Raw genomic sequence first — 18,077 nt, 5'->3', positions numbered from 1 at the left:
ATCCTGGCAGGATCAAAGTGGCATTGGAGTGGAGCTCTCTATGATCTGAACTACAGCTCACCCAGAAGCTGCGTGAGGAATTAATCGTCACTTAGCTCCCTTTGACACAGATTCCAGACTGCAGCCTTGAAAATGTCCACTCCTAGCCCTGCTGAACACTGCAAGCTTCTCTCTTTGTGATGGGGCCAAGCTCCCTCACCTGCCCCAAACCAGCACCAGTTCTCTCTCAGTGATGAGTGTGCACCCAGACCCAGCATTTACTCTGAGAATTCAAGCTGTCCAATTCCCTGCTCAGCCTGCCAACACTCCCACCTTTTTCAAGACATATAAAGAGTGAGTTGTCAGTGAGAAGAAGCTACAGCAAAAGAAAGTGAGGATGGAATCCGCAACTAGAACGTGAGGCAAAGAACCCTAATGCAGCTTCTCTCTGCAGGATCCTTAAGGCATCTCTTGCTTTGGGCCAAACAGACTGAGCACGTGACAGCTCAGAGCCCGCTCAGCTGGGGGCACAGCCGAGCCTTGCTTTGAGATTAGCAATCAGGAACCAGGTCCCACCTCAGCCCACAAACAGGGACATCACAGCCGTGCTGCTCACTGAGAGTGCTGCCTGCAAGGGTTTACCCCACTTTGGCTCTGAGATTTGCTTTCCATCCTGCAAAGCCAGAGATACAGCCACTCATGGTGGGGATGTCCTGCAGAGCGCGCAGAGCAGCCACAGCCTGCTCTGCACTGCACATCTGGCTGGGCTGGCCAGCTCTGTGGGGAGGAGACTTCTCCCCAGGCCTGCTCACCAAGAGTCAATGGGACACAGATGGGGAGGAAAAACAACTGCAGCTGCAGCCCAGAGCTTCTCTGTGCCCATCCAAGTGACCACTGCCAGCTCCAGCAGGGACTCCAGCAGGGAGGCAAGAGAGGCACAAAAAGGACAAACCCAGATGTCAAAACCTCCAAGGAGACTGAGGCCAGCACATGCAGACAACAGTCAAGAGTTACAAAGAAGCAAAAATACAACAGCTGCCTTCAGCCGAAGAGCCCTTAGGAATGAAAATTGATTCAGCAGGATCAATCTCCTGCTTCAGAACCATATTTCCATCTCCTTCCTTTCGTGTTTCATTCCTTCCAAAGTCAACTTGACAAGCGCCTCTGTGGTGATGCAGGCTGGGGAAGAAGAAGCTCAAGAAAGGCAATGAGTTTCCTTCAGAAGTTCATGAACTTCATTGTTCTGGCTTTAGGCTTGGCAGTGAACGTTGCCCTGGGTCTGGGAAGGGGGACAGGGGTTCTGGGGGGTTTTGGGGGGTTTTGGCCCTGGGCTGGGCTTTTCCCTGGGGGGTTTTTGGGAGTTGTGGCGTGATGCCGTGGGCGGCTGTGCAGCGGGAGCTGAGGCTGGGCAGGGAGCGGAGCTTCCCTTCCTCCCGCTCGGGGGTTGCAGCTCGGCCGCTGCTGCTGCGGGAGGTTTGTGCTTGGCCCGGGGCTGCCCTGGCTGCAGCTCAGCGCTGGCACCGACCCTGCCTGCCTGCCCCGCTGCTGCTGCTGCTGCTGCTGGGCACTGCCCGCATCCCCCTGCCCTCTGGGGCTCTGTAAAAGGAGCATTTCCTCCTTCCCTTCCCTTCCCGCACCGGCTGGGGGGGATCCCTGGCCTGCCAGAGCCCACAGATCCTCCTGCTGTCACCAGAACTCCACCAAAGGGGAAAAACAGGACTGGGAAATGTCTGTTCTTGCCTTCTTGTCTGTGCTCTCCTGAGACAGTCTAGCAAAGAACTGTTATTCCTTTTCCCACACTTTTGCCTGGGAGCCCTGTCATTTCAAAGGGATAATCATTTGGAGGGAGGGGCTCATCTTTCCATTGCAGCAAGATTCCCACCTTCCTTGGCAGACATCTGTCTTTTAAAGCAGCACAGAGACACCAGAAAATTCTGCCTTTCTATTCCTTGCTTCCACTGGATCTCACAATGGCAAAATGCCCCCTGAGGCAGCAGCAGCAGCAGCAGCTCTGCAGTTCACAGCCTGAAGAGGCTGCTGGGGCAGAGCAGGAGTGAGGGATGCTTTTCTGTTGGAAGGCACACATCCCTGAGGCTGTGTCCCAGCCCAGGGAACACTCACCAAAGGAGATGTCCCCGAAGTCGAGCTCAGCGAGGTCGAAGTGTAAACTCGGTGCAGTGACGCTGCCCCTGCAGGCCGAGGACAGAGCAGGCAATGGCTCGGTTAAAGGCGTTGCAAAGCTCCGGCTGTCGTGGCTCGGGGGCACAAAACCCGGGCTCAGGGCACCCGGGGTTTCCAACCAACACAGCCCCGTGTGCTCAGCACAGGGCCCTGGGCACAGGAGGCAGCTCCAGCCAAGGGGCAGCAGCCAACAGCCCCTGATGGGCTCTGGGCACAGGGCAGGCAGGAGAAGCCCCCGGGTTGCTGGGGGTCCCATGAAGGACACTGAACACACACCCAGACATGGCTCCGTGCCTCAGTTTCCCCATCTGCAATGGCATGGACATCAAGGTGTCCCCACTAACTTCTGTAAGCAGCCCTTCCAACCACAGCTTCCCTGCTTTGCTCCTTCTGAGCTGCAACTGCTGTTCCCATGGAGGAGCTTTCTCAAGAGAGTTTGACCCACACAATCATTACAGACACTTTCTGAGATATAAATCCAGGGCATTCCCAAACATCCTCTGAAAAGAGCAGCAACAGTTCTACCCAGGGCACAGATGAATCCTAGAGGAAAGGACCAGCTTGTCAGCAGTGCACCAGCTGCCACAGCCAAGAGCAAGAGCTTCAACAACCAAACTTGGCTGTCCTGAATCTAGCACAGAACCTCACCTTCCCTTGAACTCAGCAGGCACACTCCAAAAGCCACCAACATCCACTGAAATCAGCACTTGAAGCTGCACAACATTCACCAGTTGATTTCATGGTTGATGCCAATCAGTGCCCACTCTGCCTTTTGGTTCAAAATCAAGAACCAGTCAGCTGTGTCCTCTATTGTACTCACAGGACTGCCCCTGGCTCTGCTCTGCACATCTCAACAAGAGACACCTGCCCCTGCTCAAGGAGAAAGCTGCTTATGCACAAACACCCCATGGCCATTTTGGGGGAGGGACAGAGGAGAATCAATTATTTGATGGTGAAAGGTTCCCTCTTGATTTCCAAATGAAAAAAGCAGCACTTTTCCTCCAAAAACAAAGGCAGCAGATTTGTTTCTGCACTATGGGCAGACCTGCTCACCACTTTTCTCTTGCTAAGGAATAACTTCCTTGTTCTTCTTTACCCATCTCCCTTATCTCATTGGTACCATCAGGTGCAGATTGCTTTCATTTCTTCACTGCCTTGAGCCAGTGCTGCCCAAGAGCAGCAGCCCAGCTCCAAAGCTGCAGAGCAGCCAGCATCAGCTCTCCTGCTTCCACTCCATTATCCTGCAGCACATGGCTCAGGCTGGCAGGGACAAGGCCTCACGCTGCTGTGGTGCTGAGCACTGAGCTCTGCCTCCCCTATGATCCGCCCTTCTCCCTGTGGCTGGGCCAGGATTGTCTCTTGCCATGGCACCAGCCCACGGGATGGTGCCCAAGTCCTTGGCACAGTTCCTGACTCCCACATCAGCGCTTTGCTGGCTGTGCAAAGGAGGCACCAGAGCCCTCTGGGCACAGGAGCTGGGGGCACAGCTTGTGCCCCACAGCATGGCCATGAGAGGTGAGCTGAGGCTGCTGCTGCCCATCTGGCATGGATTATTCACACAAGGTTTTACAAACACTGCTGCTGCTGCTGCAGAATCAGCCAGGCTGGCCCATCTGCAAAGCCCTGGGGGCCTTGCTGGGTGTTCAGGTGGGACATCCCAGAGCAGCTGCTGCCCAAAGCTGATCCATCCCACTGCCTGCCATGGCCCAAGGCACAGGGAGATCCCTGCAGGGACGAGTCATTCCAGCTCCCAGCCACCACACAGGGCAGGAGGCAGCCTGACACCAAAGCAATGCCAGCGGCAGAGCAGAGATTCAGACCTCAGGAAACACCTTTCTCCTCTGCTCCACCCCAAAAGGAGGCAGGTGGGGGATGTCCCAGAGACAGCTACAGATGTGCCCACCCAGCTCCCAGGGTCCTTACTTGATGGTCAGGATGGCAGGCGTAGGAGATCCAGCCACACTGAACTGGAACTCCTCCTCAAAGCTCCCCAGCACGGTGGCACTGAAGGAGATCTGCACACTCTGGCTCCCACCTGCTGCAATGATGCCTTCCTCGGGGGCAAACTTGAAACACAAACCCAGGTTGGTGGCTGAAGGGAGACAGGTGAAGGGAGCATCAATAGCTCCTTGGTTCATCAGTTTCACCTGCAGCAGCAAGAGAGCAAAATGGAAATACGTGTGGAATCTCCCCTTCTTGTGAGTTATTGTCTAATGATGCAATGAACACCCAGAAAAGGCAGAAGATGTTTTGTGCTGCTGAATGGCAGAAGTCCAAAGATTCAACAGGACAACTTCTGCCTTTGGGTTTTCATGCAGAGCAGTGGCAACTCCACAGAACTGCAGTCACCCTGGGCTTATCCCATGGACACAGAGCAGTGCCCCTCTGCCCAGCAGCACCAAGCGCATTGAGAGCTGGCGCTGAGAGCAACGTGGGCTGATTGCAGCTGCCTAGGGAATCACCCCAGAGCTGCTGCTGCCCCAGTGAGCACAGCTCCAACAGCACCATCTGCTCATTCACCTTTTCCCAGACCATGAAAACAATACATTGAGAATGAGGCATCAGCGTCAAAACGTACAGAGAGCACCATCGTTTGTAACAAATCTCAGCGTGTCTTTCCCATCCACAGCCAAGATTTTGAAAGTGTCTGCCATGATGCAGTGCCTCATGAAGTTTTTGCAAGCTTGACTCTACTGGGGGGGAGACAAATAGGTAGAAAAACCCTTTGCTTTATTCCCAGGAACACTTTTCTCTTTCTAGAGCCAGAGATGCACCAAGGTTGAAGTGCTGTGAGGGACTGGTCAGCAAGGGAGAGAACTCCCAAGGATTTCCTGTGATTGCAGCAATAAGCAGAAGACACTTGGCTGGCAGCTGTTGGCAGTGGGCTGTAGCTCAAAGGCAGCCACTTTGGTGCAGCTGCTTCTGCAGAGCCCAGTCCAAAGGTGCCTTGTGTCTGGCACTGCCACAAAAGCCTCTGAACATGCAGCTTTTTGACCCAGGCTTGGTTTCATGGGCCAAGGAGTTGTTTTGTAGGAAGCCTCCCAGCTGATCCCTAAGGAAGGCTGCCCAAAGGCAGGGACTGGGGCTTCAGGAACAACTGACACACCTTTGTGTCCCCCCAGATTTGAGCAGTCCATCAAATATTCCCTGCTCACAGCTGCCCAGGTTGGCAGCAAGTCCACAGCTGCACCAGGCTTGCTGCTGCCTCAGGAGCCATCAGGATCCATTCCAAGCCCTGCTGCTCACCTCATAGACATGGGGGGTGTTGACGAAAACGTTCCCAAGGTTCAGAGTATGAGAGCTGAGTTCAACCAAGGGTCCTTGGCCTTCCCCTCTGAGCTGCAGGGGCAGCCTGCTCTCACAGCCTGGGGAGAGATGTCCATTGCAGTACAATCATTCCCTCTGCTACACTGGATTTTCCAGGCTGCCTCAGTGCTAGTCCCCGACTCTGAGCTGGATGCAACCAGCTCCTGATGCTGCAGGAGAAGATATGGACCCTTCTCTTCCCTCAGGACATATCCCCTGAGGCTGACTTGCAATTTCTAACCCATTCCCTGGGCTGCTTTCCAATTTGAGCCACCAGTTTGCTGAGTTTAAAACATCTCTGGTTCCTGTAGTGACAGGCCATGGAGGTATGGGTAGAAATGGAGAGAAAGGAGATTTAGGTGAGATATTCGGGAAGAAATTTTCCCTGTGAGGGTGGTGAGGCACTGGAGCAGGTTCCCCAGGGATGTTGTGGAGGTTCCAGCCCTGCAAGTGTTCCAACCCAGGCTGGATGGGGCTTGGAGCTCCCTGCTCTATGGGGAGGTGTTCCTGCCCATGGTAGGGGCCTTGGGACTAGATGATCTCTAAGGTCCATTCCATCCTTACCATACTGTGATTCTGTGGTTTCCTTCCCCTGCACCTAGAGGAGCTTTGAAATCCATTCAGTGCAGGCACAAAGCTCCAACAGGGTTTGGCAATTGCCAAACTCCCTGGCCCAGGAGCACAGGACTTTGTTGCCCAGGTGCTCCCCTTGTGACACGCAGCACTGTGTTCTATTGCCACAGACTGAGAGCTGCAAGGTGACAACTGCCACACAGGGAGAGAAGCAGCTGCTGGCCAAGGCTGCTCCCTCTACCAACAGCCCGGGCTCAGTGGGCTCAGCCCCCTCTGCTCTGCTGCTGTCTGGGCACTGGGAGGTGGTCCAGGCTCAGGGAGCCCATTTCTAACTCAGCTCCTGCTCCCTGATGATGGATCCATGGCAAATGGAGCCATCCTGGAGGCCAGGGTCCTGCAGGGGCTGAGTCCTTGTTCACTGAAGCTGTTCTGCTCTGGAGCTCTCTGGCCTTTGAGGGAATGCTGGCAAAGCCACGGCATGAAAACCTCTCCCTGCACTGCCTGGGCTGTTCTGGGATCAGTCAGGCACACACAGCATTCTGAGCCCTGGCCTGGCACGGGAGACTCCCTGGGAGCTGCAGGGCCAGGGGGGATGTGCCAGCACTGCCCTGCTGACCAGGGACCCTTCCCAGCACTTCCATGGGAGCCCAGTGGGCTCAGGCTGGCACCATGGCTTCACTGAGGGGGAGAGAGGCAGGGCAAAGGAGCTGCACCTGAGATGCTGCAGTAAGCCACACTTCCATACTCCAGTGCTTCCAGGGGTTTGAAGGTCACCTTGATTTCAGCTGAACAATTCGGCCTGATTTCTCCCTCCTACACCAGAAAGGGACAGCAAAAGATTGGTCTGCAAACTTCACATTCTTGTTTTCACCACCCTCCTGTAAGCCTTTGTTTAGAGCATCAGTGATGAGTGAACAACACAAGGGGCCAAGGAAACACTCCAAACCCAGCCCAACACAGCTCTCAATGCTCAGCTGGTCAGCTCCCACTCTCCACAATATTCCTGCTGCTCTGACACAAGCTCTTGGGCACATCATGCTGCTGTCAGCTACAGTGGGATGCAACTGCCACTGTGCCCTGCTGGCTCTTGGCCTTAGATGGGCCATAGCTGTAACCAAGAAGAGAACATGATCCCCTTCCTTGGAAATAAAAATATTAGTTTAACCTCTACTGAAAGAAAGCAGAGGTTGGGATTATTCTAGGGTTTACTCCAAGATGAGAAGGGTGTTCCACTGTGCACACACCAGGCATTCATCATCTCTCACAATGCCAGTACTCAGAATCAAGGCTCTGGTTGATGGGAGCATGTGGCAGTTTGCTTGCACCACCAGAAAAGGAAAAGGTTTTCTGTCCCTGTGTGCAGGACAACTCCAAAGGCCCATTTTAACCTTCCACCCTGGTGTCCAGGCTCACAGATGACGCTGGAAGGGACACTCAGAAATAGTGCAAGGCATGGTTACAGGAGGGGATTGGCATTTCTGTCATTAACCTTGGGCTGAATTTGGCCTCCTTTTGCTAGGGAACAATTGCAAGCTTCAGGTCAGTGTGTGAGCTGGCAGTGCTCCAACAGCCTCTGCTGAGCCCCACGTGTCAGGAGAGCCCCTGCCTACAAGAACTGCTCCCTGGGACACTGCAAGGACACGCAGGCAGTGCCTTGAGCTCGAGCCTGGCAGCAGAGCTGGGCTTTGTCAGGCTCCCAGCCCTGCCTGGAGCCTGCAGGGCACAAATGCTTTCAGCAGCGAGCCCTGCAGCCTCACCAGAAACTCCATGTCCTCCCTGCCAGCACATGGAGCCAGCTGAGGATCTGCCCAGTGACCGCAGCCGGGGAAGGGGTGGGTGTAGGGAGTAGGGTGGGTGGGAGGAGGAGGAGGAGGAGGAAGAGAATGTTCTCAGCTATCACTTACCATTGGCTCAAGGAAAAAAATGTCATCAGAGAACAGCATGGGGTCTTCTTGCACCTTTACCATCTTCTCCTTGTCCATGCTGCTCAGGAGGGCACTGTGACCTCCACAAAAGCTCTTCACCTTCTCTGTTTCTTTCTCCTCTGTGAAGTTTTCCTGAGACACCTCTTTGGGCGGCCGCAGCAAGCACTGCCTGCAGCCCCAGGGAGAGACAAGGCCAGCAGATGGTTTCATGAGCCACAGATTTGCAGAAAGAAGTGTGAGCACAGGAGAGCAAAGCACTTGAGGAGCAGCAGCAGCAGCTCCCCAGCAAAGGCTGAGCCCAAGCCACGAGGGTCCCACAGGGATCAGAGGACAACTTGCTGTTCCCTGGCCCAGCAGGGAGTTTCACTCCATCCTTGCAAGCTCAGCAGAGGTTTGCAAAGCCAGCATCCCTCCAGAGAGCCTCCTGCCTCAAAGCCTCTGCCACAGCTGAGGGAGAATCAACCAGCCATTTCAAGTGGCTTTTCCTCCCACTGAGCTGCTCGGGGGGGCACAGAAAGATCACAGAGCACCCACTGCAGCATTTCCCTGGCAAGGGGAGACAAAGCTGGCTTGCAGCTACGTGTTACCAGCATCACTCTTTGTTTCTTCCAGTTTGGACCTGCCCCGTTCCCTACTCTGCCTTTCACAAGAGCATCCCAGAGCACTTCCACAGGAAATTGATGAATTCAGGCACCGAATCCCTTCAGGGACATTCAAGTTTTTATATGCAATATGCATGAAAACAGAGGCTCTGAGAGGGGAAGGAACTTTGTTGTGCGGGAGGGAGACAGCAAACTCCTGGAGAGACCTTTCCATGAGCCAGAGCTTTTTGGATCCCATCCCAGTGCATGGCACTAGAATGTCCTGAGAGGGAAAGGATCCTGCACTATCTTCTCTCACAAAAAATCCTCTCTGCTCTGAGAGCACAAAACCTCTCTGACAGCAGCACAGGGACACACTACCAGCCCGCATGGGCAAGGAGATTTTGAAGGAACTAAAGGGAAAAAAGAGGCTGTATCACCTTTGGAAAGAGGGACTGGCAACTCAGGAAATGCTTAAGGATGTTGCCAGGTCATGTAGAAAGAAGAGAAGAGAGACAAGAGCCCAATTAGAACCTGAGGAAATCCAGTCATCCCAATCAACCTTTCCTTCCCAAAATGCCATCCCTGGTTGGAGTATAAATGACCTGGAATGCTGAGTGCTGAGCTCCTGAAGCCCAGGGACACACACCCCAGTGCCGGGCATGGTTCACTTGGCCTAAACCATTCAAAAGCACCAACATCCCCTGAGGCCACACGTTAGTTTCAGTCTTGGGCCTGTATCTCACTGAAATGCATCTTTCAAACCAACCTCCTCTTCGCTTCATTCTCTTCTTCCTCAGTAGCAAAAGCCTTCCACTGGAAGTGGGCTGTGATGTTACTCCTGTTTTCAATGAACAGGGTTCTGTGGCTTGACATGCTGGTGAAAGTCTTGTCAAGCTCCACGGAATTTGGGCTCAGCCCAATGTTGACATCTACAGCTTCTCCCTGGAGCTTTGTGTGGATTCTTTCTTCACCTGGAACAAAGCAAAGGGGAGTCTTTGCTCAGCTCACTGGCTGATGGAAGCACAAGGGACAGAGCAAAGCACAGGGCACAGAAGAAAGTGTCCCAGTTTTGCGCTGAAGGAGCACTTCTGTGGACCACCCCATTGATCACATCCTTCAGCTCTGTGTGTACAGCGTGAGGATGTCCTGGGCACCTCCTAAAACACCTTATTTCTGAGGGTGTTTGTAGAGATTTGGCCCCAAGGGGACAGGATGGACAGGGAGATTGGTCCATGTGCTCCGGTGACCCACTCAGATCACCAGGATTTCTGCATCCAAGTCCTTCAGGTGACAGGGCTGAGGAGCCCTGCTCAGTCCTGCCTTGCCCAGGCTCTCCCTGGGCATCCCAGGAGACTCCTGATCCCTTGGATCCCTTCTTGCTGACCAGCAAATATGCCTGGGGGCAGCTGGGCAGCAAAAGGAGGCCCAGAGGAACAAGTGAAGTGACAGCCCACAGCAGGAGGGGACACAGGTGAGGAAACACAACCAGCCTGGCTCTGCAATGTGACAAACCACTACAGAATGAGCACCGTGAAAATCATCTCCTTGTCCAAACCCACAGCCACATCAGTCTTTAAATATTTTATACTGTTCTGATCTGAAAAACCAAGCTGGAGCATTGCAAATCAAAGAAGAAAGGGACAAAGGAAAGATCAGTGAGTACAGAGCAGTTTCTACATTAAGACTGAATGGGATCCCTCAGTCTAGAAATCAAATGGGAGATAGATGTGAGAGGTTTGCAACAGCTTCAACAGCCTGGGAAATGGGGACAGGGAAAAAATTGTTTTGATTTGTCACAAAAAAGGAACTTAAAGGCCTGAAAATGTTGTTAGACAGAAACTACATCTATGTGTAAGGGCCACACAGAAAAAGGGCCTGTGACAAGCCAATGGAGAAGCAGCATATGGGACAAAGGTGTGCAAGAAATCCATTGCATTGGAGACAGTCTGATGGAGACCTCACCTACAGCACTGCCCAGGAATCAAATAAAACTTCACCCAGGCATAGCCACATGGTAGTGGAGAATCAGAGTTCCTCCTTCCTCCACTCAGCAAGTCCCAGCAAAACAGCAGTCAAAAATCTTTGCCTTTCTCAAGCCCCTAAACACCAAGGAGTTCTCAGTTTGCTTTGGGGTAAGGCTGAACAGGGGAGGCACCTCTGGAGGCAATGCAGGGGATGGGACAGCAGGGAGCCATGTGCAGAACTGTCCTGTGCCCTGCAGGGCCCAGCACTCACCTGAGCTGCAGCACACGGCCAGGGAGCCGCAATGGGCACCGCTGGCCAGCGGGTGAAATGCCACTGTCACCTGCACGGTGTCACCAGCGCCCAGAGCTCCTGAGGCCGGCACCACGGAGAAAGGACTGCAACACAGAGAGAGGGGTCAGGCCTGGGGACGCCTGGCCATGAGATTCCTGCTGCACTGCAGCTCCCTGCAGCTCCCTTGGCCAAGCAGGGAGCAAACCAAGCACAGGCAGCACAAGAGACAGAACAGACAGGATCACAAACAGCCACTGAGCCACTGCTGACAAGATCCAGCCCTCACAAGACCCTGGGGGTAACAGGGCCTCAGCTCCCCATTCTCTGCATCCAGCTCTCTGCAATGAGCCTCAAGGCTCCCACTGCCAGCAATCCCATCAGAGAATGGTTTGTGAAAAGCACAGAGAGGGTTCAGAGCTATTTGCATGCACAACTTGACACTGACTGCCTCAGGAATTTCTCTTTTCCTGCTGCCTACAAATCCCATCTCAAGAGATGCAAATGGTAGGGCACTCCCTGTCCTGGGAGATTACAGCCTAGGAATCAGACAGGGAGAAGGAACTTTTCCCTGAAGACCAAGGAATAGTTCCTGTTGAATTTGCAGTGTGCTTCTTTGGTTTATTTTACCTTGAAATCATCGTGATTTAGCCTAAAAAGGGCAACTTTTAAAGGCATTTCAATGAAAGCTGCTCTAAGAAGAGGAGTAATCAAAACTCTGAAAGAGTGCAAATGCAGACTAGAGCAATACAGTGACATGGAAACCCAAAAGGACGATGCCATTTACAGTCTGAAGGGTCCAATCCCAGCTAAATGAAGCACCATGAGCAGGAGCACATCAAGGAAGCAGAACCGGAGGTTTCTGTGTGTTTGCCAGCAATGCAGTCTGGGACTCTGGGCTGTCATGCAGGCTGGTAACTGTTTGCTTGGCCCAGCAGAGAAACTCTGTGCAATGTGTTGGAAATAATGATGCAGATGCGTTGGTGCACTTTGGATTTAACAGGAGCAATCAGGATTTAGTCACCAGGTAAACAGCTCTTGCCTGACAAACACAAGACTCTGTGCTTTGATGCTCAGGGACAGCTCAGGGGAAATGTGCTTCTGCCCAGCAGCTGCTGGGCTTTGTGCCCTTCTACAGCCCCAGTGAGGAAACCAAAGTTCCTGGCCTTGGTGCTTTGTTGCTGGTCAATCTGTCACTTCAAATGTGTTCTGGGGACTTTGCTGATGAATGCATCACACACAAAAACAAAGAGAACATTTGGCAAGCTGAACTTTGTTCATGTCAGTAGTAACAGCTGAAGAACTCGCTTCAGGTTCTGCTCATTCAGGACCTCTTGCTGTAATTATGGGCTGACCTGTTCCCATTGCCACTGGTGAGAACATCACTGCTGGATGATGGAGAAGCCTTGGGCCAGCAATGTTCATGTGCTGGACGTGAGACTTTGGAGGGAGGGGAGGAAAGACAAGGCCCCAGCAGCCCCAGAGCCAGATCAGTGCTCGTGCTCCTGCATCTGCCCCGGGGCTGATGCCAGCACTGCTGCAGCTCTGCTGGGGCTGGGGGGATCAGGGCCTGCTGGGGGCAAGGCACAGCATTCTGTTCTTAGTCTTTGGCCAGAAATTTCACCGCAATAGAGAAGCTGCCAGTTAGGGGAATCCCTGGCCAGGCTTCAGCACTGCCTTCCATTCCATTCCCTTCCCACTCCTGCCCCATTTTACATGCTCCTGCCTTCAGGTGGCAGGATGGGAATAACATTCCAGGGATGACTTCAGGGCTTGCCTGAGAAAGAAGGTGTCTTCTTCTTTTCAAATTATCAGGAGAAGAGGATCCAGCCAAGTTCAGGACTCAGCTGTCAGGACTGAAAAACTGAGTGCAAATCAGCCCCCGCATCGCCTCCATCCCTGGGCTCTACCCACCAGACTCCTCTGTCCCTGCTCTAGCAGTCATCTCTCACACACACCTGGCTCCCCAAGACCCAAAGACACAAGCTCCACAGCTAAACTTAACTCCTCTGAATTTCGGCCAACACCACTAAACTGTTCCCTGAGCCCACAGCTAGAAGAGCTGTGAAGGAGACATCCCTGACACTGTAAGAACCAAATTAAAATCGCTGTCAAGAGGTGGGCCTGGAAAGCTAAATTTTGGGCTTTTCTCTGTTAATTGTCAGCTGCTCCTTAAGACACTTCTCATCCTGTTAGATCCATCCTCTCAATGAATCACTACTGCACCTGACAGGCAGAAAAGATAAGGTATGGAGGGGGTTTTAAAAGGTTGTTTTCTTCTGCTTTTATAACTAGGTCCATTGACATGTTTGTTTTCTTGTAAGGCATCTAAAGACAGGTCCATGTCTCCCAATGGCACCTTGCAACCCCCAGACACTGCTCTTGCTTTGAGCAGTGTCTTTGCTCAGATGATTTCCAGAGGTCCCCTCCAGGATCACTGCAAAGCCACGTGCCTGTGGCCTCCCAGAGAATGGCTCTCTTTGGCTGACAGTGCTGAGGAAGCATTTCTGAAGCTGCTTGTGCTCAGCAGGGTGCAAGCCAGCTCCCAACATGTTCCAGCAGCCTCCAGGAAATCTGGGACACAGAAAGCTCCAAGGCCACTGAAAGCAAGAGCAGATGCCTTCCATCCTGCTCACTTCCAGCCAGGCTGCAGGGCAGCAGATCCGGTGCTTGGTTCCTTCTGTAGCTCTTTCCCAACTCTGCTCTCACCCAAAGGTTTTTGCACAGGGACAGATGAGCTGCCTCACCTCTGCGTGCTCAGCTGGTACCGAGCTGCCCGGGCACCGACATTGCGCACCAGCAGAGTCTGCTGGGTGCTGACCTTGACTGGACACTTGGAGAAGTCCAGCTGGGCAGGGAAGTCCAGCACAGCTCGGGCACCAATGGCCCGAATTGGCACAACGATCCTTTCCCTTGCAGTGAGGCACACCAGCTCGTGGCAATAATCCTGCAGGAAAAGAAACTGGCTCAGCACAGGACATTTAGTGCCATCCCCATGGCAGAAGAAAAACCATTTCCTATACCCCTTCAAGGGCATCCATTTACCTATTGCACCCTCACATGAACACTAAGTTCTACTGCTATGTCACGTTTTAAAGGCACCTGCGCACTTTGCAAAATCCGTCTCAGTGGCATTCAGCTCTTGTGTCACTTGGGTCATACAGATAACAGCCCTAGGCCACCATCATTTCTACTCTAAACTTTAATGATGTTAAAGAATTCCTAAGCCCCTTTCTAAGCAACATGGAGCTGGGGAACACAGGACATTGCTCTTTACAGTTCTATGTTCCCACTGTCTGAGAATAGGACAAAGTGTTCAACTGACTCTGAGCAGCAAAAGGAAGAGGAGAAAACAGCTGCACCCAAAGACATCCTGCACCTCTGGCCTGCACCCAGCACTGAGATCAGACTTGCCAGGGCCTCAGCACTGCTGTTCAAAGCTCCCCGCAAAAGCACCTTTGGCACGGAATGGGTGCCAGCTGACAGAGCAAGCACAGGGACAGGCATGAAGACAGAGCCCCAGCAGTGTCACTGCCACGGGCTCTGGGCTCACAGCTCTGCCTGCAGCTTGTACCTGCCCTACACCAGCTCCTTCAGGCAGGTGTCCAAGTGCCCTGCAGCTCAGCAACCTCCTGCTGACCAAGGGCACCCAGGGCCCAGTGTGCCTGTGCCAGGCCGGGCTCACGGGCACAGCACATCCTCTGCCCTGGCCCTGCAGCTGTGCCATGCTCACTTGTGCTCTGGGACAGCACAGCTGACAGGCTGCACAACAGAGGGGGTGAAAAAGCACCGGCTGTGCTCCAGCCCAGGGGCAGGCAGGGAAGCTGTTGGCAGTCCAGGAAGGAGGAAAGCTCTCTGACCTCTTTGTTCCTCTGGTGTTTTCCATCAGAATGAAACCCCTTCCACTGGACCTAGAGATGGCCCAACATCTATCAAGAGCCCTCTGTCATTTTCATCCTGTTTCCCGTGCATCTTCCCTTGGCAATGCTCAGCAGTGTGCAGGGAGGGCAAGCAGAGCCTGTCAGGCCTGGCTGCAGTGCCTGCCAGCAGTGCCAAGGTGTGACTGGCTGCAGGCTGCCTGCCCACGCCTGGAGCCCAGCTCACAGCATGCAATGGGCTGGAGCCAGAGTGCAGGGAAAACAATGGCTGTGGAGATCATTGTGTGCTTTGGCTCCTCCAGCCTCACCTTGTTCTTGCTGGGGGTGAAGCGGATGCGCACAGGGGCAGAGGCGCCCGGCGGCACGGCACGGTACGCATCGCTGGAGCTCACCAGCTGGAAGTAAGGTGAGCTCTCCATGGAGACCTTCACCACGTGAAGAAACTGCAGCAAAGACATGAAATTATGATTTTGCCACTTGTGGAAACAGGACGAGGGGAGACCTGTCCATGCCCTGCTAACATCCCTCCCCTGCCCCTTTTCCAAAGCACTTCCAGCTGAGCAGGCACAGGCACATCATTCACAAGGCTGAACTTGAATCCCTTCTCTCTGGCTCCAGCATTTTGGCCAGGGCCAGTAGGGCAGCGCCTGCTGGGAAGGAAGGGCCGAGCAGGTCAGCACCAGCAGGATGGAGACACAGCACCTGAACCAAGTCACCTGCATGTTCAACAAGGCCAAAAAACCTGCTGGCTTCTGCCTGCACACAGCCATGAAGTGGTCATGTTCCAGAGGGGGAATGTGCTACCTAAAAGCAAACCAGCCCATTTCTGTGGGGGAAGGAAGAAATTCCCTTCCAGCAGATCAGGTTTGGGTAGGGAACTTCTGGGGATACAGTCAGGCAGGCAGAGCAGCAAGACAGGAGACCAAACACTGTGGTCTTACTGGGAATAAAAGCAAACCTGAAAAGCAAAAGAAGGAATGAACACAGCAAGACAATCCCTAAAACAAGGAGATGGCAAAGAGAATTTAAATGGGCAGCAAAGCAGCAAGCAAGAATCATAAAACCATGAGAGCAACCAGCTTGCCAAAAGTGACAGAAACACAGACAGGCGGTGTCTATTGACCATGGGGCTTCAGAGGCATTTTCTGCCTGGAGAAACAGGGCCAGCACTGTCTGACAGTGTGGTTCCAGTATGAAAAGCCAATCTTGGCTCTCCAGGGCTTCCTGCTGCCTGTGCAGGCAAGCTGGGCTGCTGGGCATTCCTGCCTGCAGCCAGCAGGCCAGGTTCGGCCCTCTGGGGTACACATGCACAGCACACATGCATTTTCTAGCACAAAGATATCATCAACCCCTGAGCACCAAAATGCTCTCCAAAAGTCTAAACCAGATGATTTGGACTCCCTCCTGTCTCCTCCCACCAGCCCACTCTTGGCACAAGCCTCACTTGAGAAAATGTTTCCCTGACTGAAATTCAAATGGTCTCAAGTTTTCCTCTTTACAGTGGAACACAATTGACATTTTTCAACTTTTTCCCTCTCAGCTCTCTTGGGAAACTGCAAAACAATGCCAATTTCTTCAGGTGAAGGTGGAAACCTCCAGGAGCACATGGCTTTGGATGTGCTGTGCTTCTGCAAAGGGAAAGCAGAGCACCGTGTTGCTTCTGGAAAAGTTGAGCAGAGCTGGATGAAGCTGAGCAGGAGCCTCAAGTGGAACCTGAAGGCCTCTCACTGCTTCTGCTCCATCACTCTGATTGCAGGGCTCTTGCAGAACACGGTTCCTGCAGGGCCAATGCCATTAATGAGAAGTGATTCCAGCATAAAGTGCAGAAGGCTCAGCCCCGGAGCTTTGCCTGTGAGCTGCACAAAGGGAGCCAAACTGGCTGAGAGAGGCAGAGATTCCTACCAGGAGCCAAGATTAACCAAGGACACACAGGATGTGCTATAGACCCAAGGCAAAGCATGAGAGCAGGTAAGAACTGTACAGCCCTCAACATTCCTGTCAATCCAGAGCTTTCAAGAGAAGGAAACTCCTTTGGGATAGACACCATCAACGCCTGGCAAAAATCTGGGGACAATTCCCAGCACAGGAAGATTTCCACCATCTTGCAGAAGAAGGTGCTGAGACATTTTCTTCTGCATGTGCTGCAGCAGATAACTTGCTTTGCTGTACACTGAGGGAATGACAGCACTCTCCTCTTCCAGCACAGCGTTAAAGCTCTGCGTGCCAGCACTTACCTTGTCCTTATTCATGAGAGACAGCACCATTTCCGACACCTGCCGAGCGACGAAGTTCTGAAATACCAGCTCTGGTGGGGAAACCCCAAACCAGCTCTGTTTCGGGGCAGCTGACGGCAGCTGGAGAGGAGAGAGAGCAGGGAGAGCTTCAGCTGCTGTGAGGAAGGTTCATGCAGGAGAATCTTCCACTGATCCCCAGTGAAGTACAGACTCTGAGGGAGCACGTCTGCCCAGCCCACACTGGGCAAACAGTGGCTCACCCACCTCTGCTCTGAGCTCATCCACAGCTGCTGGGCCACACAGAGCAGGCTCAAGCCAAGCTGCTCTTTTGGCATGGATTTCTCCAGGTTTCTTTCTCCAGAATGCCAGGCAGCACGTTCCTAAAACACAGCCCTGTGCCCATGCGGTCACAGAGCTCTGGGGCACTGACTGAGCACTCATGGAGTAAGTAAAACCCATGAATTTACAGGAGACTCCATGGGAAAGGATTTGGGATGTCTTTTACTCTGAGACAGGGAAACCGAGGCCCACACAACTGCAAATATCTTTTTTGCTCTAGAACTTAGACTTCAGTAAGAAGAGCACAGGACCAGAGCAGGTGTGAGAGATGAGGTGACATTTGGCTGAAGCCAAAAGGTTATTAAGCAAAAGAATGGAATTTGTTGGCTCTGTGTGTTATTTGTGGTTTGCATTTGTTCAGGTTGGTTTGTTGAGTGTCACAAATAGAGGGACAGGGTTGAAGACCTGACCAAAAGGAAGGAGGACGAGCAGGGAGCGGACAGAAAAGTTGGTGCTCAGTAGAGAATGGAAGCTCCTGAGTACCCATCCAATGGCAAAGGGCACAGGGACCGCCCCAGCCGGGTACAAAGGGGATACAAAGATTGCCATTTTCTCAGAGGGTGTGTGTGTGCCCTTGGCTCTCAGGGAGGGAGACATCCCCAGCTCAGCTGAATCCTTACTAAGAAACACTTTTCTTTTGCTTTGATCATTTTGTTCCTTTTCATTGTATTTAAAAGTTAGTGTGTTCCAAAGAGAGGAAAAGGCAAAAATAAAAAGACAAATGAGCTGAAAATAAAAAGACAAGTAAGGTGGATGCTGAATGAGGATAAGTTTCAGTTATTTTCTCAGCAACTTGGGTAAAAGTAGAGTTGGTATCTCCTTTTT

General features: G+C 52.9%; 1 protein-coding gene across 1 annotated transcript in view; it reads right to left on the bottom strand.

Annotated features, from left to right (window-relative positions):
- Positions 1-16,943, bottom strand: part of LOC131562129 (hydrocephalus-inducing protein homolog) — a 30,588-nt gene extending 13,645 nt beyond the window's left edge. Inside the window, exons 1-8 of the mRNA XM_058811700.1 lie at positions 16,914-16,943; positions 14,988-15,122; positions 13,549-13,748; positions 10,784-10,908; positions 9,315-9,519; positions 7,944-8,133; positions 4,084-4,307; positions 2,101-2,168 (exon numbers count right to left, since the gene is read on the bottom strand). Of these exons, the coding sequence (XP_058667683.1) occupies positions 2,101-2,168; positions 4,084-4,307; positions 7,944-8,133; positions 9,315-9,519; positions 10,784-10,908; positions 13,549-13,748; positions 14,988-15,122; positions 16,914-16,943 (1,177 nt within the window). The remainder of the gene's footprint in view (positions 1-2,100; positions 2,169-4,083; positions 4,308-7,943; positions 8,134-9,314; positions 9,520-10,783; positions 10,909-13,548; positions 13,749-14,987; positions 15,123-16,913) is intronic.
- Positions 16,944-18,077: the final 1,134 nt, after the last annotated feature.

This window comes from Ammospiza caudacuta, chromosome 10, assembly GCF_027887145.1.
Source record: "Ammospiza caudacuta isolate bAmmCau1 chromosome 10, bAmmCau1.pri, whole genome shotgun sequence".
NCBI classification, from domain to species: Eukaryota; Metazoa; Chordata; class Aves; order Passeriformes; family Passerellidae; genus Ammospiza; species Ammospiza caudacuta.
Note: the sequence above shows the minus strand (reverse complement) of the source record. Positions and strands in the feature narration are given on the sequence as shown.